Here is a 21,233-nt window from a genome sequence, read left to right as displayed (position 1 = left end):
ATGAGAAACACCAACACTTCCCAGCCATTAAGCATGGCTGATCTCTTCAAGCCCTGCCCATGAGTTAAGTTAATAACTTAGACGTATCATTGTAGTTACAGTGACACCACAAAGTGCAAGTGCACCTGTCATTGTGCCAATGTTAAGAATGATATAACAGCTAAACTTTTTTACACAATGTGAAAAGTCCAAACACATTGTTTTGCCACACTTCCAATGCACTTCGAAAATTAATCACTCTATTCTGTGAGAACATAGACTTAATTGTAAGTTTAAAAAAATCATGCTAACATATTCAGGAAATCTAGTAATTTGAATTATGTAATCGAAAAATTTCACTAATTTATGCACATCACAAATGTGGTATATCAGTCTCAACTGTTCTTAGATGCTCTTTAACCTCCTGCCACTCAAAACATTGTACCTCAAAGTCTCTTTGTATCCCCCCCTCCGTGCGGGTCAGTTGATAAGAATAGGCCCAAGGTAATCCTGTCTCATAAGAGGTGACTAAAAGGAGTCTCACATGTTTCGGCCTTTATGTGATGGTCCCATGTAGGGTTTGACCTCCATTCTTCAAAATTTTTCTTAAGAGTGAGCCAATTGGGGAAGAGTGCCTTACAAGGTGCATCATGCCCATGTGCCTTGAGACCTGTAGCCCACTTTCTCATCGTCACATTGCAGTCCCGCTCATTCTCCATCTCTTTGGCGAGGACACCTCTGTGTGCATTTTCCACCAAGCACTATGCAGTGTCTCTTTCTGTGCCGACGATGACCATGGAGCCCCCTGACAACACAGGGATCGCTGTGCTGATGCCTGCGCTGTTAACTCCCTGCGTATGCCAAGGAGTAGATGCCTGTCATCCTGGGGCATCGGGACTCCTGTCAATGGCCATCCTGCCAGGTGGCCTTTGCTGCGGCTGGATGGTGCCTGTGAGGAGGACCCCTGTTCGGAGTGGGTGCCATCAGGGCGGATGACACGCGATGAAGCATACCATGTCATCACTTGCTGGTGATCAAACACTAGCAGTCTGTAAGTGTTCTAAGTACAATGCAAGAAAGTACGACCATAAATCATTCCCCTCACTGGCCAGACCGTGGGAGGAATACCAGGCTAAGGGTGGCAGGAAATGTTATTCACCCCGGTACCTTGTTGTGTACGAGAACGGAAGGGGACCTCCCCAGGGGGCTCACCACTCTTTGACATGTTTATGCTTGGCTACCATGGGGCCCCAGCATTTGCAGCACTTTTTCGCTTCCGTGCTGTCTGTCTATCCTCTTGCTATCCCTTTCCCCTCCCTTGGGGAACATTTCTAGGGTATTATTGGGAATGTTCTGCACTCTCACTGACCTGCGAACAGTCTCAACTTTCTTTTTGGCTCCCTTTTCCTTCATTTGTTTCCCTTCTCCTCTCGTTTTTCCACTTTGGCGTTTGAGGATCCCCTTTTTTACTTCTTCCTCCCCGTGCGCTTCAGAAGGCTGGCCCATGCGTCTTGACACGTAAAAGGTGACTGTGTAACACACAATTCCCAGCCCCGGGTCGACAGGTAGGGTTCACACATATTCCCTGGTACAAGCCAGGCCCAGGGAGTTGTAACCTTCCCAAATTGCCGATTAGTCCCTCTGTCAGGTGTTCGGTAGGTGTGACCTGAGGTGTGAACAATCATCAAAGGCAGGTGTGCCACTGTGTGAAGGGGGCACACAATTGGAAGGAGCGCGCCATTGGAGACGCTGGCAATCATGGGGAATTTCCTCGGGGTGAGTCTCTCATCCTCTCCATCGACATTGACGAAACATAAACATCATGAAGCTACTGATTCAAAGAAGACCCTTCCTGCTGCACTGCGGTTCTTTGTGGTATCATGTACTGAAGATGGTCAGTCCTTCACGGCCATCGTCAATCCCTTTTTTATTCGGAAAGGTGTTGATGCCATTGCTGGCCCTTTGAAATCCTGCTCTCAATTACGGAGAGGCGCTTTTGTAGGTGGCTTGTGATTCTCAAGCACAGCTACTACTTGCTGACTCGCTTCTCGACGGCTACCCTGCCCGTGTTGAGGCACATAGAACTTTGAATTCTTCCTGTGGTGTAATTTACACCAGGCTGCTTGACGGTCTAACTGAGGCTGACATACACTCTTATGCCTCTGATCAGGGTGTCATTACTATCCATCGTTCAATGAAAAAGGTCGATTCCTCCTTGATGCCCACCTGTACTCTTTTCCTTGCCTTTGATAGTGTGGTGCTTCCGTTCAAGATTAAAGCCGGTTATGAAGTCTTCACAGTCCGACTGCACATTCCGAATCAGATATGCTGCTACCAATGTCATCAGTTGAGTCACCTAGAACATCTTGTAGACACCCAGCCAAATGCGTAACCTTGGCAGGGATGCACACGAGGGCGAATGTCCGCCTCCTCCCTGCTGTGTCAACTGCACTGGCAGCCATGCCGCTTCCTGCCGAGATTGTCCCTTGTATCTAGATGAGCGGGCTGTACAAGAGATTTGGGTAAAGGAAAAAGTGCCTTACCCAGTATCTCGCAAATTACTGGCTAGTCGTAAACCCTATGTTCTCCCATCTGGCAACTATAGTTCTGTTCTCGTTACCCCTTGCTCCATGGAGGACGTGGTCACACAGACAAGTGAGCTTAAATTTGGCTCTTGGTTGTGAAATCGCCCAGTGTCAAGGTAGCATTGCCGTCCCGCTGTGCAACAAACCGTCAAACTCTCACCTAAAGGGACGAAGCTACCCGCTCCACAACCGGCAGGCAGGAAAGGACAAGAGTAGTACTCCCAAGGAGACTTCTTCTGTCGCTGCAGCCAAACAACATCCAATTCTTCCTCTAACCAGAAGGGCTTGAAGATGTCCGGTAAAGACAAACGGTCTTCTCCTTCACCAACTCGACGATCCTGCTTGACGGTGTTGCCACGTGGTCACTTAGCCCGCCCGGCCTCTGTTTGCCCGGTGTGCATCACCAACCGTTTTTCAGCGTTAGACTCCACAGACCGACCGCACAAGCACACCAATGCTTCTGTGGTCCCCATGGAGCGGAATCCTCCTGCTTCTGTGCCCTTAAGTAGTGACTCTCCACCTGCTGTCCCTCGGCGACCACTGAGTTGACACCCCTACATCTCTTCCTCCTCTTGACTGTCCTCCAGTGGAACGTTCACAGCCTTTGGTCCCACAAAGAGGATTTACGGCTGCTTCTAGCATTGCAGCATCTGCTTGTACTCTGCCTTCAGGAAATGAAATTGGGACCCTCAAGACCGTGATCGCCTTTAACATTACATACCGATTCGTTTTAACCATCCCCCCTGAGGTCGGCATCTCATTTCATGGGGGTGTCATGCTGTTCACAATGGATGACCTTCATAGTCAATCCATCTCCCTGACTAGCCGTCTTCCAAGTTGTTGCCGCTCGCCTTTACCTTTCGCACCTGACTTTCTGCCTCTGTACCATTTATTTACCTCCTTCGATGTCACCAGGGCAGACTTCCTTCAGCTTATTCGGCAGTTACCTCCCCTGTTTTTGCTACTCAGTGGCTTTAATGCCTGTCATCCCCTTTGGGGTTCTCCTAGGACCTGCCAGAGAGGTTCCCTCTTGGCTGACCTTCTTAACCAACTCAACCTCTTCTGCCTTAAACACTGGAGCACCCACTTTCCTTTCTGACTCGTCGCACACTTATTCTCATTTGGACCTATACTTTTGCTCTGCCCAGCTTGCCGATTGTCTTGAGTGGTCCGTTCTTTCTGATGCCTACTCCAGTGACCATTTCCCGTGTGGTCTCCGTCTACTGACTCCTACCCCATTCACATGCATGCCCAAATGGCAGCTTACTAAGGCTGACTGGCAGCTTTACTCCTCCCTAGCGATCTTTGCAGAGCAACATTTCCTCAGTTGTGATGACTGGGTGGACAATCTCACCAGCATTATCCTTTCTGCTGCAGAACATTCCATTCCTTGCACTACCTCTTTACCACATCATGTCCCAGACCTTTGGTGGACTGATGCATGCCGCAACACAATTTGTGCGTGGAGACTTGTTCCCCGCGTTTTTTAACTGCCACCCTACGCTGGAAAATTGCATTCACTTCAAACAGATGTGTGCAAAGTGTCGTCGTGTTCTTCAGGGTAGTAAAATAGCTAGTTGGATTTCAGTCACTAGTTATTTTCACATTTCCACACATTCCTCTGTCGTGTGGGCCAACCTGTGAAGGCTCTCTGGAACCAAGATCCATTCCCCCATTTCCGGCCTGACATTAGGTGCCAATGTCATCATGGATCCTATTGCTATCTCCAACACCTTGGGCCGCCATTTTTCGGAAGTTTCGAGCTCTTCCCACTATCATCCTGCCTATATCCATAGGAAATGAGTGGAGGCCGCTCGGGCGCTTCCCTCCGAATCGTGAGTGCTACAGTGCTGCCTTCACTATGAGGGAGGGAGATCATGCTCTCAGTTCATACCGGTCCTCCACCCCAGGGCCAGACGCTATCCACGTTCAGAAGTTGTAGCACCTCTCTCTTTTGGATAAGCACTTTCTGCATAACACATACAACTGCATCTGGGCTGAGGGCTCATTTCCTGGATGCTTGCTTGAAGCCACAGTCATACCCATACCTAAGCCCAGTATGGACAAAAACCTTCTTTCCAGCTACTGCCCCATCTCTCTTACCAGCTGTGCTTGCATGGTGATGGAATGTATGATTCATGCCCGCCTGGTGCGGTGGCTTGAGTCTCGCCATTTACTCACGAATGCACAGTGTGGATTTCGAGCGCAGTGTTCTGCAGTTGACCATCTCATTACTTTGTCCACTTATGTCATGAATGGTTTTCTGTGGAAATCCCAGACTGTGTTTCGATTTGGAGAAGGCCTACAACACCTGCTGGAGAACTGGTATCCTCTGTACTCTTTACACGTGGGGCTTCTGTGGGTACCTGTCCTGTTTTTTTTACAAGACTGAATTTTCAAGGTACGTGTGGGTTCTGCCTACCGTATTTACTCGAATCTAAGCCGCACTTTTTTTCCAGTTTTTGTAATCCAAAAAACCGCCTGCGGCTTAGAATCGAGTGCAAGGTAAGCGGAAGTTCTGAAAAATGTTGGTAGGTGCCGCCACAACCAACTTCTGCCATCGAATATATGTAGCGCTACACAGGCATGCTTTGCAGGCACAATGATAAATGCTGGCGCCAAAACCTCTGCGTGGAAGACGAGCTTTTTTCCTCCGCCCCAAGTTTCGACCACTGCATTTTCGTACATTATCCAACAAAGTAAATACAAAGTCAGTATTGTTCAGCTTCGAATGTAGCAGCATTTCAATGTACTACGAAAATCCGACTGGCAAGACTGTTTGGGATGTTTGTCAATATGGCCAACTCTACGTTCTGAATTTTTTCCTGCCTGTGAGAAGAGATGGTTGCTAATAGGAACATTTTGTATTGTGAAGTGAATCACATGCAGTATTCTCTTCACCATAAGAATAATACAAATATAAACATTTTGCCATGTATTCTTTCGTGTTTGCCGCTATCCCATTTAAATCCTGTCTGCCTAATAAACAACGAAACTAGAGTGAGACAACAGCAAATGCGGAAGAATATACATATCATGTCATGTTTATATCAGTATTATTCTTATGCCTAATAGTGATACAGTCAAAAATGAAGCACGGCAGTTGACTAGATTTTTAAATCTAAGATGACCCTAATTTCTGTGCAGAATGTAATGTACCAAAGAGGCGTCTGCAAAGATTTTCAAACGGAGAAAAATTTTCGCTAAACTCTCGTTCAGAACATCTTCTATCATACACAGTCTATTATTTAGCTCTTGTTGATCGTTATCAAAGAAAGCAGCAATGTAAGTAACAACAAATAGCAGTTTCTTGCCATTGTTTCGCTAATGAGATGATTCCTCGCCGTAAACACTCATTATCAGAATGTGACAAACAATGCATGACACAGTGCAATAATGCATTTTCAGCTTAGTGACGTAAACACCTATAACAAAAAGAATGGCAATTATCAGATCAAAGAAAAGAAAGCAATCAATTCAAACCAGACGAAGCACGTGAAAAAGGAAGGGGGTAGCCGTATAAATACGGGCGGAGCGCCTGACGCATAGCAGTGGCTACCTGGTAAAGCTTTAAGCTTACGACTCGAACCAAACTACTGTAGCTGTATCATCATTCATTCGACCTAAATTGTCTCATATTACAATGGACCAACTTTGTTTCGATTTGGAGGTGCGGCCTAAAACTTTTCTTTCCCCTTGAATTTCAAGCCTCAAATTTCAGGTGCGGCTTAGATTCGGAAATTTTTTTTTTCCTTGATTTCGAGTCTCATTTTCCACGTGCGGCTTAGATTCGATTAAATACGGTAGTTGGACACCTTTATTCAGGAAGATGGTATGCCTCGGCGTTCTGTCGTGAGCATCATCCTGTTTGCTATTACCACTAACCCTATCATGGCCTGTCGCCCACCAGGCATCTCCTGCTCCCTTTTTGTTGATGATTTTGCCATCTATGGCAGTTCTCCACAGATCTGTCTCACTGAGCGGCATCTTCAGTGCTGTCTTGATTGTCTTCACTCCTGGAGCATCGCCAATGTCTTTCGCTTTTCCACTGACAAAACTATATGTATGAATTTCTGGCGGTGCAAATGGTTTCTCCCACCATCTCTACATCTTGGGCATATTGCCCTTTCGTTCGTTGCCACTACAAAATTCCTGGGGCTTATGCTAGATAGGAAACTCTTTGTCCTCCCATGTCTCTTACCTGACAGCCCACTGCACGCAGTCCATCAATATCCTACGTGTCATCAATGGTACTTCTTGAGGTGCCAATCGAACCACCCTCCTCCGTTTGTACCAATCCCTTGTTCGTTCGAAACTAGACTATGGGTGCTTTGTTCATGCATCTGCATGCCCATCCCTTTTACGCAGTCTCAAAACTATCCATCATCATGGCATCCGTTCGGCCACCAGCACCTTTTAGACCAGCTCAGTTGAGAGTCTGTATGCTGAAGCTGCTAAAATACCACTGTCCTACCTCTGTGACTTCCTCCTCAGCAGGTATGCATGTGTTAGTCTGCCATTCGTGGCCCTCCCTCCTATGCCTCCTTCTTTGATGATTCCTTAGATCGTCAGTATGGGGCTCGTTCCTCTTCTGTTACCTCCTGGAGTCCACTTTCGCCACTTGATATGGCGGTTTAACTTCTGCTACCTGCAACTTTCCCGTTTAACTTCTGCTACCTGCAACTTTCCCAGTGGGTGTGAACCTTTCACTGTCTTGGCTTAGTGAAGCATCCCATGTTAACCTTGGCCTTCATCCACTTCCTAAGGACACTACTCCAGCCTCGGTCTATCGCCTTCAGTTTAATGATGTAGGCATGGAACTTAAGGATAGTACCTTTGTGTACACTGATGGCCCTCGGACTGACTGTGGGTTCTGGTGTACCTTTGTCATTGGCATCCGTGTCTTTCAATATCGGCTTCCGGCTCACTTCTCTGTATTTACAGCTGAGTTTTTCGCTTTGTATCAGGTCATGGAGTACATCTGGTGACACTGCCTTCCCATTTGTGTCCTCTGCTTAGACTCACTCGGCACCCTCCAAAGTCTCTGCGCTGTACACTGCTCATCCCTTAGTGCAGTGGGTACAGGGAAACTGTCCCTTGCTCGCTCATGGTCGAGCCAATGTTGTGTATCTGTGGGTCCCTGGTCATGTCGGTCTCCCAGGAAACGAGGCTGCTGACGCTGATGCCAAGGCTGCAGTCCTCTTACCTCAGCCTGCGAGTACCTCTATTCCCTCCAATGATCTCTGCATTGCCTTCTGTCAGGAGGTGGTGTCCCTTTGGCATTGCCAATGGCCCTCCCTTCAACGGGATAAGCTTCAGCTTACTAAGCCCCCCCCCCCCCCCCCTGGAGGAGATTATTTTAATTCGGCTGCATACTGGGCCATCATCATTTGCTCAGTGGCGCTGCCCCACCACTTCCTGCTGGAATGCCCTTTTTTACTAATTTACGTTCCAGCTTGGGTTTGCCATCTGATCTATCATCCGTTTTAGCGAATGACGTGTGGGCTGTCAACCGCGCTTTTAATTTTTATCTGCCATAGAGAAGGCCATTTAATTTTTAGTTTTGGACCTCCATTTTTGTATGATGTTTCTTTTAGCCCTTTTACCACGTGCCTTTTTTAGCTGTCACCTATTCTGTCCTTAGAGACTGACATATAGTTGTTCCCCTCATCTCTGTGTTTGTGTTCTATAGTTTTGACTTGGGTGCATATGACCCGAGTTGTTTTTTGTGCCCTAAAAGAAAAGAAAACAAAACATACTGATGGGGACTCCTTTATTTCAATGAAGCAATAGTTTTTTGTTAACCATCTATAGAGGACAAGTTTGGGGGGGGGTGGTGGGCTTGTCCAAAATGCGGTCAGTCAGTCTTGATAAAAACAGCATCCTCTGCCCAAGGGACCTTCTTTTGCAGTCTGACGACGAGCTGCATGCCAACTTAGAGTGACGAGGCATTCATTTCGCCCGGCGCGTCCATCGGGGTCCGAGGGATAATCAGGTTGCTATCGGTGCCTCCATCTTGGCCTTCGAGTGTGACACATTGCTTGAGAAGGTCAAGGTGATAGTCTATTGCTGTAATGTAAAGCCATATATCCCTCCTCCTATGCGGCACTTTTAAGTGCAGGATGTTCGGCCATATGTCTTCCCGCTATACTTCCAGTGTCACATGTAGAGATGTGGGCACCCACCACATCCCAATACTCCACGTGCCCCACCTCCCATCTTTGTTAACTGTGGAGAGCATCGTTCCTCTTGCTCGCCAGACTGTTGGATTTTACATCGCGGAAGGAAAATCATGGAATACGAGACCCTGGACCAACTGACCTATACTGAGGCTAAGAAGAAATTAGAGCATCTTCATCCTGTGGCTGTGACCACCTCTTACGCCGCTGTTACAAGAACAGTTGGAGCCCCATCCGTTCTGCAAATTCTGGTTGGCTCTCTGAGCCGTAAGACTACACCTGCCCCCTTGATACAAACTGCTCAGGAAATAAATCGCTGGCAGCAGGTGACCCTGAGGTGTAAACTGCCTCATTGAATGTTCCGTGCCTTCTCAGCCTTAAAATCATGTCATCCTCCAGTGGAATTGTGATGTTTTTTTCCACCGCCTGACTGAGCTACGGCAACTGTTCAGCTTTACACATGCTTTCTGCATTGCCCTTCAGGAAACCTGGTTCCCAGCAATGTGGACCCCTCCCCTCTGTGGCTATAAGGGATATTATAGGAACCTTAGTGACTATAATTGGGTGTAAGGTGTAGTTTGTGTCTGTGTCCTGAACTCAGTATGCAATGAGCATGTACCCCTTCAAACCCCTCTTGAAGCTGTGGCTATCAGGATGAGGACAACACAGGAAATAACTGTTTGCAATGTATATCTTCCTCCAGATGGTGCGGTACCCCTGAACGTATTTGCTGCACTGATTGATCAGCTCCCTAAACGTTTCCTACTTTCGGGAGATTTTAACGCTCATAACCCCTTGTGGGGTGACACTGTGCTTACTGGCCAAGGTAGGGAGGTCGAAAATTTACGGTCACAAGTCCACCTCTACCTCTTAAATACAGGTGCCCCCACACATTTCAGTGTGACACATGGCACATATTGATCTCCCCGTTTTCAGTCCTGGCCTTCTCCCATCTATCCACTGTAGACCACATGATGACCTGTGTCGTAGTGACCACTTCGCCATCACATCAATTGGAACTTGCCATTGTGTTCAGCGTACCACTCCATCACACTACTGACCTTGTGACATGGTGCGTTATCTTGTTGAGAAATGCCACTGCCATCGGGAAACATATTCGTGAAGTGGTGTACGTGGTCTGCATCAAGTGTATGATACTCCTTGTTTGTCATATTGCCTTGCACGAACTCCACTGGACCCATGAATGCCCTCGGAATTTTCTCCAGAGCACAATGGATCCACCACCAGCTTGTCTTTTTACCACAGTATATGTGCCAAGGAGCTGTCCCCCTGGAAGAGGACAGTCTTGCACCCTCCCATTGGCATTATGAAGAAGGTATTGTGATTCATCAGACTATGGTCACGTGCCCATTTCAGTCGTAGTTGCTGATGTCGTGGTTTTAACATTGGCACATGCACGAGTCATCGTTAGGAGTGTTTGGTGCACTGTGTGTTCACACACACTTGTACTGCGTCCAGCATTAAGATCTGATATTAGTTCCGTCACAGTTCATTACCTGTCCTTTTCTACGAGTCTGCCCAGCCAAAGACATCTGACATCTGTAATGAGGAGTGGCTGCCAAACCCCATGTCATCTGACATGGTTTTACCTTGATTTTGCCACGTGTTGATACCTCAACACTCCCCGAACACCTGACAAGTTTCCAAAATGCTCGTGCCAAGCCCCCAGGCCATCACAATCTGCTCTAGGTCAAACTCAGATCATGCACCTTCCCCATTTTCCACACAGACAGCACACTCCTTAATACTGCATGCAGTGCCCGTGATCTGACTAACAGTCACTCCTCACCAGGTGATGCTGCAATCTCCTGGGCGGGTTTATATTGATAGTAGGCCACTGGTCACAACATCCTGGCTAATGAGTGTGTATAATAGCTTTCTTTTGTTGGCTTAGCAGGCCATCGCACCACTGAATGGCAGGGATGTTAATATTCGTGAGTTGCCTCTCCACACAAACTTGCCCCTGTGAGTTTACGCTGTCTGCTGCACCTACTTTCCTGTTGCTGTTTATCACCATCTTTCAATGTGTCTGTTAGTCTGTTTATTGAGTACTACTACTTCAGGAGCAATGCCACCACAATACTGCACTTAAACTACTTCATGGTGTTTACAAATTACCTCAGAGTAGCCTACTGACTTACAGATTTGATGATGATGGATAAAACGTCAGATTGCATCTTTTCGATTTGTTGTTACAAGCAAATATTTTTACTTATTCATTTGTAAGACTGGAAAAACAAATTTCAATGGTTAATACAAGAAACTTAATTTCTAAAGAGATGGCTTCAAATCTCTACCATCCATTGTCATTTAGATTTTTTGCAGTTTAACTGAATTGCAGAAAGCAGTTACTAGGATTTTTACTTAACAGAATAACACAGTCAGTTTCCTTGCCAAACACTGTCCAACAGACCTCGATTTTGTTTTTGTGGCCTTATTGCACTGGTATCAAGCTTCAGAAAAATGATAGCTGTAAGAGGTGAAAATTTCCTTCTTGAAATGTTTGAGAAAATAAAAAATAAATTCAATAAATCCATTCAATATATTGTTCCTTTATTGGCTTGGGGTTCTAAGAGTAACTCATCTTTAGAGCCTTTTTTTTTTTTCCCTCCCTCTCCTACTTCGATAGTTTTCGTTGTAGACTACTTTGGTGCATAGAATCTTTGGTTCATTTACATTTTCTGGTTTTGTCTTACAGAACAGAAAATAGTTCTGAAGAAACATCAGATGCAGATGCTACAGGTCATGTTAGTTTAACATGTGACCTTAATGATAGCGGAAATGTGAGCAATAATGCCTTTAATGCACTGAAACGTATACGATTAAAGCAGAATAATGGAAAACCTACCCGCGACACAGAGCAAGAAGAAAGAACAATTTTTGTGAAAAACCTTCCACACACTTTAAATAAAAAGAAGATAAAGAAAATCTTTAAAGAATTTGGTGAAATTGAATCAATAAGATTAAGATGTGCTGCTGTGGAGGACATAAAAATCTCAAAGAAATTTGCTGTAATCAAGAACAAATTTCATGCTGAGAGATCAACTATTTCAGCATTTGTTCGCTTTAAACTTAAAGAAGATGCATTATCTGCACTAGCTGCAAATGGAACACTTGTTGAAGACCATCACATTTTTGTGGATGAAGCCTTGAGCTCAAATAAGCATGATCAAAAGAGATCTGTTTTCTTAGGAAATGTTCCATTCTGTAAGTTGAAAGGTTTTATTTTTCACCATATATATTATTTTACTCATATAATATGAAGTGTATTGTACTTTGGCATCTTTTCTAATTAAAGCAACTGAAGAAGAAGAAATTTGGAGAATATTTGAGAAATGTGGTAGGATACTGGACATCAGAATTGTAAGAGACATGAAAACTGGTATTGGGAAAGGATTTGCCTATGTCACCTTTGAGGTATGTATTTCAATTCTGAATCATTGCAATTCAGAAAACTTTCTGGTATTAGCGGGATTGAATTTTATTTGTAGATTGTCACTTATGTACAATGTGAACAATGAAATATTCTATTTAATTTTCCATGTTTGCTTAGTATTGTTAAAAGAGGGATTACTTTTATGCAAACTTGAAACATGCTGCCACCTCTGCTGTACGAAGTTCTAAAGAACTCACTCTTATGACTACTTATTATTGTTGAAAACTTTCTAAAGTATACTATGCTGTAGTAGTTACGAATGACCTGTGTGCTGTTATGGTTTCTGAGCTAGACTACATAAACAGCAATCTATTGATATTTTCTTTAGTCTGTAGTAATGTATATCTCTTAGAGAAATGCCTCTATTCTTGCCTCTCATTGGTTATTTGAAACTATCGTTCCTTTGGTTATGAGAAATAAACCAATTACTACCTCCCAGGGGGTCCACAACTCTTTTGTGGATACGTGCGTAGCGAGCACGGGACCCCGAGCTAATGTGGCCCTCCTTCCTTTCCGGGCTGCATACCTTCCTTTTCCGCATCCTTCCCTCTCCCCCATCTTCACCCCTCCGCCCCTCACCTCTGGCTCTTTCCTTCCCTTTCTCCTCCTCTGGGAGTACGGTTTGTGCCTACGTCCGGAGACGGACGCTCGTAAATGTAACGCATTCTTCGTCTTCTCTGCTTGTCTGTCTTCATCCTTCCTTTGTCCTTCACTTTTCCTTACCTCTTCTCTTTACCCTTTTCTCTGCTGCGGCATTTGAGACCTCCTCTTTCCTTTCCCTTTCTTTGTTTTTGCCTTTCTCTTTCTTCCTCCCTGTGCGTGTCTGAAGGCCGAGCCACGCATTTTTGTGCGTAGCCGGTGACGGGGTAACGTGTAATTCCCCGCCCCGGGTAGACAGGTAGGACACGTACGTACCCCCTGGCAACGGCCAGGCCCAGGGAGGGGTGATTACCCGAGCTGATACCGTCCGAAAGTGCCGATTGGTCCCTCCGTCCGTTTGTCGGGAGGTGTGACCTGAGGTGTGAACAATCACCTAAGGCGGGAGTGCCCTCAGAGAGGGCCCCCACAAGGGAGGAGCGCGCCATCGGAGACGCCGGTAATCATGGGGGATTCTTCCGCAATGGTTTCCTCATCTGCCACTATGTCTGCTCACAAGCGTAAGTTCACTGAGTCTCAGCCACAGACGGTTCTTCCATCGTTGCCACAGTTCCTTGTTGTTTCTCGGTCTGACGAAGGTCACGACTTCTCCACAGTCAACCCTTTCGTTATTCAGAAAGGTGTCCACGCAATTGCAGGTCCTGTAAAGTCTTGTTCCAGATTACAGAATGGCATCTTGTTGTTAGAAACAGTCAGTGCCCTCCAGGCACAAAAATTGCTGTGTACTTCACTGCTCCACACCTTCCCTGTCTGGGTGGAAGCGCACCGCACTTTAAATTCCTCACGTGGAGTCGTTTATACACGCTCCCTCGACGGATTGTCCGAGGAAATTCAACACTATCTGTCTGACCAGGGCGTAACGGCTGCTCATAGAGTTATGAAAAGGGTTGACACGAACATCATTCCAACCCGCACTGTCTTCTTGACATTTGACAAAGTTCTACTCCCATCGAAAATCAAAACAGGCTATGAGATAATTTCCGTTCGCCCTTACTTCCCAAACCCTACGCATTGCTATCGGTGTCAGCGGTTCAATCACACCAGCCAGTCCTGTTCCAATCCGGCCAAATGTGTTACGTGTGGCAAGGATGCCCATGAGGGTGCTTGTCCACCTCCATCCCCTTGCTGCATCAACTGTATGGGTGACCACACTGCTTCCTCTCGAGATTGCTCCATTTTTAAAGACGAAAATTTCATTCAGGAAATCAGAGTGAAGGAAAAGGTGTCTACCTTTGCTGCTCGAAAATTATTCGCCAGTCGACAGCCCACTGTGCCTCAGACAGGAAAATACAGCACTGTCCTTGCTTCTCCTTGGCCAACAAAGGAGGCGGCCACGCAGACTTGCGACCTCACCTTTAGTGCCACGGTCGTCAGATCGGCCAGCGCAAAGATCGCCCGTTGAACCTCACCACTTTTGCCTGCCCACTTTATGGCTCACCCTTCATCGGGTTCTGCTAAATCTCGAGCCCAAAAGTCAGATACCAAGACTTCAAAAAAAAGAGCATACTCGTGAAGATTTTTTACGTACCCTAACCTCACAACCATCGGTTCCTCCTTCATCTAAACATCATATTTCCAAGAAGGCTACAAAGAAACCCAGTTCATCTCCTTCTCCGCCAAGGCGTGTCCCATCTACAGCACCACCTGGCGGAAATTGCCGTCGGCCGTCTTCTGTGTCGCCGAGGCGCACTGCTGGCGGCTGATCAAACGGCCGATCGCTGGAGGCAGGAGCTGCTCCTGAACAACCTATGTATCAGGATCTTCTGCCTTCGGCTGAATGCCATTCCATGCTGTCGGTCGCAAGTTCTGAGCAGTCGTTGAGTTGACAGTAACCTTGGTCACATTCCTCCATTTTCTGTTCACCCTATGTCCATTATCCACTGGAATATCCGCGGCATTCGAGCCAATCGGGATGAATTGTCGATCCTCTTACGATCCTACTCGCCGGTCATCTTCTGTCTTCACGAAACAAAGCTGCGTCCCCATGACCGCTTTGTTCTCCCTCATTTTCAGTCCGTCCGATATGATCTCCCCTCTGTTGAAGGCATTCCAGCCCATGGAGGACTCGTGATTCTTCTCCATGATACTCTCCATTATCACCCAATCCCCTTAGACACTTCCTTCCAAGCTGTCGCCGTCCGTCTTTCCCTTTCGGGATACACGTTCTCTCTTTGTACTGTATACCTTCTATCGTCCACACCAATGGCACGAGCTGATCTCCATCTTCTTGGTCAGCTTCCACCCCCCTATTTGCTGGTTGGGGACTTCAATGCCCACCACCCGCTTTGGGGTTCTCCACATCCTTGTCCCCGTGGCTCACTATTGCTAGACGTCTTCCACCAAGCGGATCTAGTTTGCCTCAACACTGCGGTCCCTACATTTTAGTCTGCCTCCACGACAAATTTATCTCATTTGGACCTTGCGGTCAGTACTGTTCCGCTAGCTCGGCGCTTCGAATGGTTCGCCCTTGATGATACACACTCGAGTGACCACTTTCCATGTGTCCTTAGACTGCAGCCTCAACTGCCATATATGCGCCCGCGACGCTGGAAGATTGCCCAAGCTGATTGGACACTTTTTTCGTCTCTAGCGACATTCGATGACCGTCACTTTCCCAGCGTCGACGATGAGGTCACACATATTACAGACGTTATTCTTACAGCTGCGGAACGTTCAATACCACGCACCTCCGAATTGCCCCGGCGCCCCCCAGTTCCTTGGTGGAACGAGGCATGCCGTGACGCAATATGTGAGCGGCGATGTGCTCTTCGCGTTTTCCGCCACCATCCTACTATGGCCAACTGTATCCACTATAAGCAGTTCCGTGCGCGATGCTGTCGTGTCATCCGCAATAGCAAGAAGGCAAGCTGGAAATTCTTTATTAGCTCATTTAACACCTTCACTCCCTCCTCGGAAGTTTGGAGTCGGCTTCGACGGTTATCAGGCGCGCCTAGTTTCTCCCCGGTCTCTGGGCTCGCTGTCGCGCATGATACATTAGTGGACCCCGTCGCAATTTCTAACTTATTGGGTCAGCACTTTGCTGAGATTTCGAGCTCTTCAAATTACCCGACAGCGTTTCTCCCGAAGAAACGTGCAGCGGAAGTGCGACATCTTGCTTTCTCCTCTCAAAATCGCGAAAGCTACAATACTGTTTTCTCCATGCGGGAACTCCAACATGCACTCTCTTCTTCTCGCTCCTCCGCCCCAGGACCGGATGGTATCCACGTCCAAATGTTGCTGCATTTATCAACCCATAGTCTGCGTTACCTCCTTCGCCTTTATAATCGAATTTTGGACCGACAGTACTTTTCCCAGACGATGGCGGGAAGCTATCGTCGTTCCTGTTCTGGGACCTGGAAAGGGCAAATATCTCCCCTCTAGCTATCGCCCCATTTCTCTCATGAGTAGTGTCTGTAAGGTTTTGGAGCGTATGGTGAATTACCGTTTAGCTTGGTGGCTGGAATCCCGCAGTCTTTTAACACCTGCCCAATGCGGATTCCGAAAGCATCATTCTGCAGTTGACCATCTTGTTGCTCTCTCCACTTATATCATGAACAATTTTCTCCGGAAATGCCAAACAGTAGCCATATTTTTTGATCTGGAGAGAGCTTACGATACCTGTTGGAGGACAGGCATCCTCCGCACACTGTTCTCTTTGGGCTTTCGAGGTCGGCTGCTCCTTTTTCTTCGCGAATTTATGGCAGAGCGCACATTTAGGGTGCAGGTGAACACTTCTCTCTCCCGTACTTTCTCCCAAGAAATGGGGTACCCCAGGGCTCCGTGCTGAGTGTTGTACTGTTTGCCATAGCCATAAATCCAATTATGGATTGTCTCCTTCCTGATGTCTCGGGCTCCCTCTTTGTGGACGATTTTGCGATCTACTACAGCTCTCAACGGACCAGCCTTCTTGAACGACGTCTTCAAGGATGTCTCGATTGTCTCCAATCTTGGAGCATCGAAACCGGCTTCCGTTTTTCTCCCAGTAAGACCGTTTGTGTTAATTTTTGGCGACGTAAGGAGTTTCTTCCACCCTCCTTACATCTAGGACCTGTCAACCTTCCGTTTTCGGACGTCCGTAAATTCTTGGGTCTTATGTTTGACAGAAAACTGTGCTGGTCCTCCCACGTTTCCTATCTTTCGGCTCGCTGTCTGCGATCCCCCAACACCCTCCGTGTCCTGAATGGTACCTCCTGGGGAGCGGACCGAGTGGTCCTTCTCCGCCTCTATTGTGCCTTAGTGCGCTCGAAATTGGACTATGGAAGCATAGTGTACTCCTCTGCTCGGCCGTCTATTCTTCGGCGTCTCGACTCTATCCACCACCGTGGATTATGTTTAGTGTCTGGAGCTTTTTACACCAGCTCTGTGGAAAGCCTTTATGCTGAGACTGCTGAACCTCTGCTGTCCAATCGGCGAGCAGTCCTTCTGAGTCGTTATGCTAGCGATCTGTCTTCCATGCCTGCTAATCCAGCCCATGACATTTTTTTCGACGCCTCCTTGGATTTAGGGTATGCGGGCTGCCCCTCCTCCCTACTACCACCGGGAGTCGGCTTCCGTCGACTGCTCCATTCTCTTTCCTTCCGCTTTCCTAAAACTTTCTTGACAACTTGCGGTACAGCAATGCCTTGGCTCTGTCCCCGGATCTGCCTGCTCCGTGACCTTTGTCGATTTCCCAAGGATGGTACCCCTTCACTTGTTTATCGTTGGGCATTTTCTGCTCTGTGTGCACAAATGACGGAAGCCACATTTATTTACACTGATGGCTCGAAAACATCGTTAGGTGTAGGGAGTTCCTATATTGAGGCAGCCGATATAGCAGCGAAGGCTGCAGTCTCTCTTCTTCGGCCAGCTCTTCAATCGATTCCCTTCACCGATCTATGGAGTGTTTTATGTCGTCGTGTTGGTTTTTTATAGCACGCACATTGGTCGACACTTCCCCATAATAAATTGCGGGACGTGAAAGCTCTTCCTTGTGCTTGGATCTCTTCCTCCCGAACCCGTCGTCGGGAGGAGGTAATTTTAACTAGACTCCGGATAGGGCACTGTCTTTTTAGCCATCGACATCTTTTAAGCGGTGATCCTCCCCCACTCTGTCCCCACTGCTCTCAGCTGTGGACGGTAAGACACCTTTTAATTGAGTGCCCCTATTTTACTCCGTTACGCACCCGTCTACAGCTGTCGCCTGATATATCGTCCATTTTAGCAGATGACATGCGCTCGGCCGATCGCGTTCTTGAGTTTATTAGTGCCAGTGAAATGACGTCAGTCATTTGAAGCTTTTTTTGGGACAACCAACCTCTTTGTGTAGTGGATTTTTAAGCCTTCCTTCTGCTTTTAGTTTCTCCAATTTTATGACTTTCGTTCCCATTGCTGCTGGTTTCCATTTTCGGTTTTTTACTGTTTCCTAAGTCACGGACCGGGTGCTAATGATGATAGCAGTTTTGCGCCCTAAAACCAAAACAAACAAAAACCAATTACTACCCTGCACTTACAGAGGAAAATCAGTGTGGTTGGAACTGCCACTGTTTTAGACTTCATCCCAGGAACGGACTAGCACATATGACTAAAGTTATAGCTGAGGTAAGTGCCTGTTGGAATGCTGCGCTGACATCGCTTGTTCTTTGTGTCAGCCCACCCAGCCAATGAAAGGCTTTAGGTAACCACTGAGTGCTGAGAAAACAGGATATGTGGTTTTGGCACTGGAGCTGAAATATTGTTTAGTGCCTTGGCCCAATTTTTTTCTATTGTGTGTTCAAAATAATTTGTAACTTTTAATAGTTCCATGCAGTGGAGAGCAGTGTTGCAAGTGCTCTCACGTAGGGTGCCTCACTCCTGGTTTTCGCATGTAGTCATTAAACAACTCTCAGTGAAGTATTAATTAATAAGCAAGCAATACCGAACAGGACACCTGTGTTATTTAATAGTTCATAACTAGTAATGATTGTGGTGTAAGGAGTGACACTCACACAGGAAGAATCATTACTGTCTTTCGACACAGAAGTTGTCTTGAAATTGTTAAGGATTGCTGGAATATAGGTTGTATAGACAGTTGGTCCTCTTGGCTTCATGTATCTGCAACGGCATGGGTATTTACTACATTACTTTACATCTATGCCTATATAAGTTTTATAGGACTTAACTGAGCATGATATGGAGGAAGCTTGATTGTGCTTTTGACTTTTCACCGTACCAGTTTAACTTGATAGCATAGGGTTTGTCTTTCGCGGCTTTATAAATGTTCATATTGGCCTTATGTCAGGTTCAGTCTGTACTAAAAACAAAATATCTGCTTTTCTCTACTGCATTGTTATTCATTTCTTCATAGCACATGCCAATTACTGCTACTGTTGAATACGGGGAAACATTTTGGAGCAGAAAATTAGAATACCATTCCGTGAAAACTGGCAATATTTTATTACCTTGTGGTAATCTTTTTTGGAACAAAAGAGCAAAAAAAGTGTGAAATGAAGTCATGACTTGAGTCAGCATGAAAGACAGTTATCTCGTAATCCTTTCATATTGAATCCTTTTTTGTTCATTTGGCCATAAAGTCTGTTCATCCTTCTGTCAATATAAAATTTGCATAAACCTATGTACCATCAAGCAGTGTGATGCCTTCAAATGTAGTTCTCTGTTTTGTTTGCTAAAAAACCCTTTATTTTACTCCAAGAATGATCACAGCTTTTTTATTGAAAATGCAAAAGCTGAAACTGCTCGTGAGGTAGCAGCAATTGGAGTCGTTAGTAATCAGTTCGGTACACAGTTGCAGAGTAGCTCGCCAAACATGAAGAAACTAAAGTTTGTTTTTCATGTGCATCCTAAGCCCAACCCTGCCACAAAAAGGACACATTGCCTTATGTATTGGAAGATAATTGCTCGTATGAAGTCAACATGCTTAACTGGTGATAGCGTGCTTGCCTCCGATGCAGTGGGCCCAATTTCTATTCCTGGTCGGGTTAGAGACTTTCTCCATTCGTGGACTGGGTGTTGTGTTGTCTTCATCATTTCATCCTCATCGCCAGCATGCAATTCGCCCAATGTGTTGTCGACTGAAATAAGATTGCACTTGGCGGCCGAACTTCCCCGGATGGGGCCTCCTGGCCAACAATGCCATATGTTGATTTCCATATTTTTTTTTGCTCGTATGAAAAGCCTCACCTTATGACATGGGTTGTGCTTTCCTCTGCCTCTCGGTGCCATATGTAACATTGTCATTGAAGTGTAACATAAACACTATAGCACAGAATTGGTCATGACTCAACGATGTACTTACAGATCCTGACGCTAAAACATGAGTCTGTTGACTGAGTTTGGACAATCTGAGGGTGCACATACGCAAAATAATATTGAGACACTAGTAAATTTCAAGTAACTTCACCACATAGCCTTTATGCCATACAGTTTTTTTTAGACTGCCTTTACGTTTCATTTTGCAACAATGTTGTCAGCATACCGATTTGTTTCACATTTGATGTATCGAGTCGTGCAGTTTTCAACAAAATAATTAAAATAATGAAACTCCTCAGTGGCATCTGAAAAGATTGAGGCTTCACTGACTTCTTCCTGAAAACTGGCAGTTGTGGCTGATTGTCTAGTTCCCATCATCTTGCTCTCTTTCACACAGGACCAGGTACCAGAGATGGTGACTAATGGTCTTTACCACTATCTGCATAGAAAAATGTGTAAATCAGTATGTGGAAGTCTCAATGATACCAAACTAGTGCACAGTGTTCACAGTGCAAACCACTTGAGACAACAAACAGACCTATATGAACCATCTCTCTTTCTTTCTCATCTGGAGATACGAATTCTCTCTGTTGGTATTTTTAATTTCTGACCCTGTATCCTAATATAAAATATCTTAAGATATAGGACTCCTTCAGATTGCTACTCTCCATTTTGATCCACAAGAGTGCCTGCAAATGAACTACAGATAACTCAGTCCTTGGACTTCTCTCATAGCCAATAAGCACTGGCCTCTGGCTATGGAACAATGAAGTATCTCCACATTACTTGGTCAAACGGCTTTGGAATCGTGCTAAACGTGCTTAAGGACGGAGGTCAAGCTGATGGGATATGCGTTCCTTTGGCATCCCCAGGGCAAGTGCATCTATATGGTATATGGGCACTGTGCCATAAGTGTTAATTTAGCTGTGGATTCCTGGGTCCCCTCTTTGTCTTTTGTCAGATGACTATTCAAATATTGCTGAAACCATTTGAATCTTTTTCACTCTCCCCCCTGCGGGTTCGGGGGTTAGAATAGGCCCGCGGTATTCCTGCCTGTCGTAAGAGGCGACTAAAAGGAGTCTCAAATGTTTTGGCCTTATGTGATGGTCCCCTCTCGGGTTTGACCTCCATCTTTCTAAATTCTTCCGAAGA

General features: G+C 46.1%; 1 protein-coding gene across 2 annotated transcripts in view; it reads left to right on the top strand.

Annotated features, from left to right (window-relative positions):
* LOC126252913 (RNA-binding protein 34-like) overlaps window positions 1-21,233 on the top strand; it is a 96,069-nt gene that overhangs the window by 45,495 nt on the left and 29,341 nt on the right. For both annotated transcript variants that reach the window (XM_049953898.1, XM_049953899.1), the window contains exons 3-4: window positions 11,463-11,971; window positions 12,063-12,181. In XM_049953898.1, coding sequence (XP_049809855.1) covers window positions 11,463-11,971; window positions 12,063-12,181 — 628 coding nt within the window. The remainder of the gene's footprint in view (window positions 1-11,462; window positions 11,972-12,062; window positions 12,182-21,233) is intronic.

Source organism: Schistocerca nitens, chromosome 4, assembly GCF_023898315.1.
Source record: "Schistocerca nitens isolate TAMUIC-IGC-003100 chromosome 4, iqSchNite1.1, whole genome shotgun sequence".
Taxonomy (NCBI): domain Eukaryota; kingdom Metazoa; phylum Arthropoda; class Insecta; order Orthoptera; family Acrididae; genus Schistocerca; species Schistocerca nitens.
Note: the sequence above shows the minus strand (reverse complement) of the source record. Positions and strands in the feature narration are given on the sequence as shown.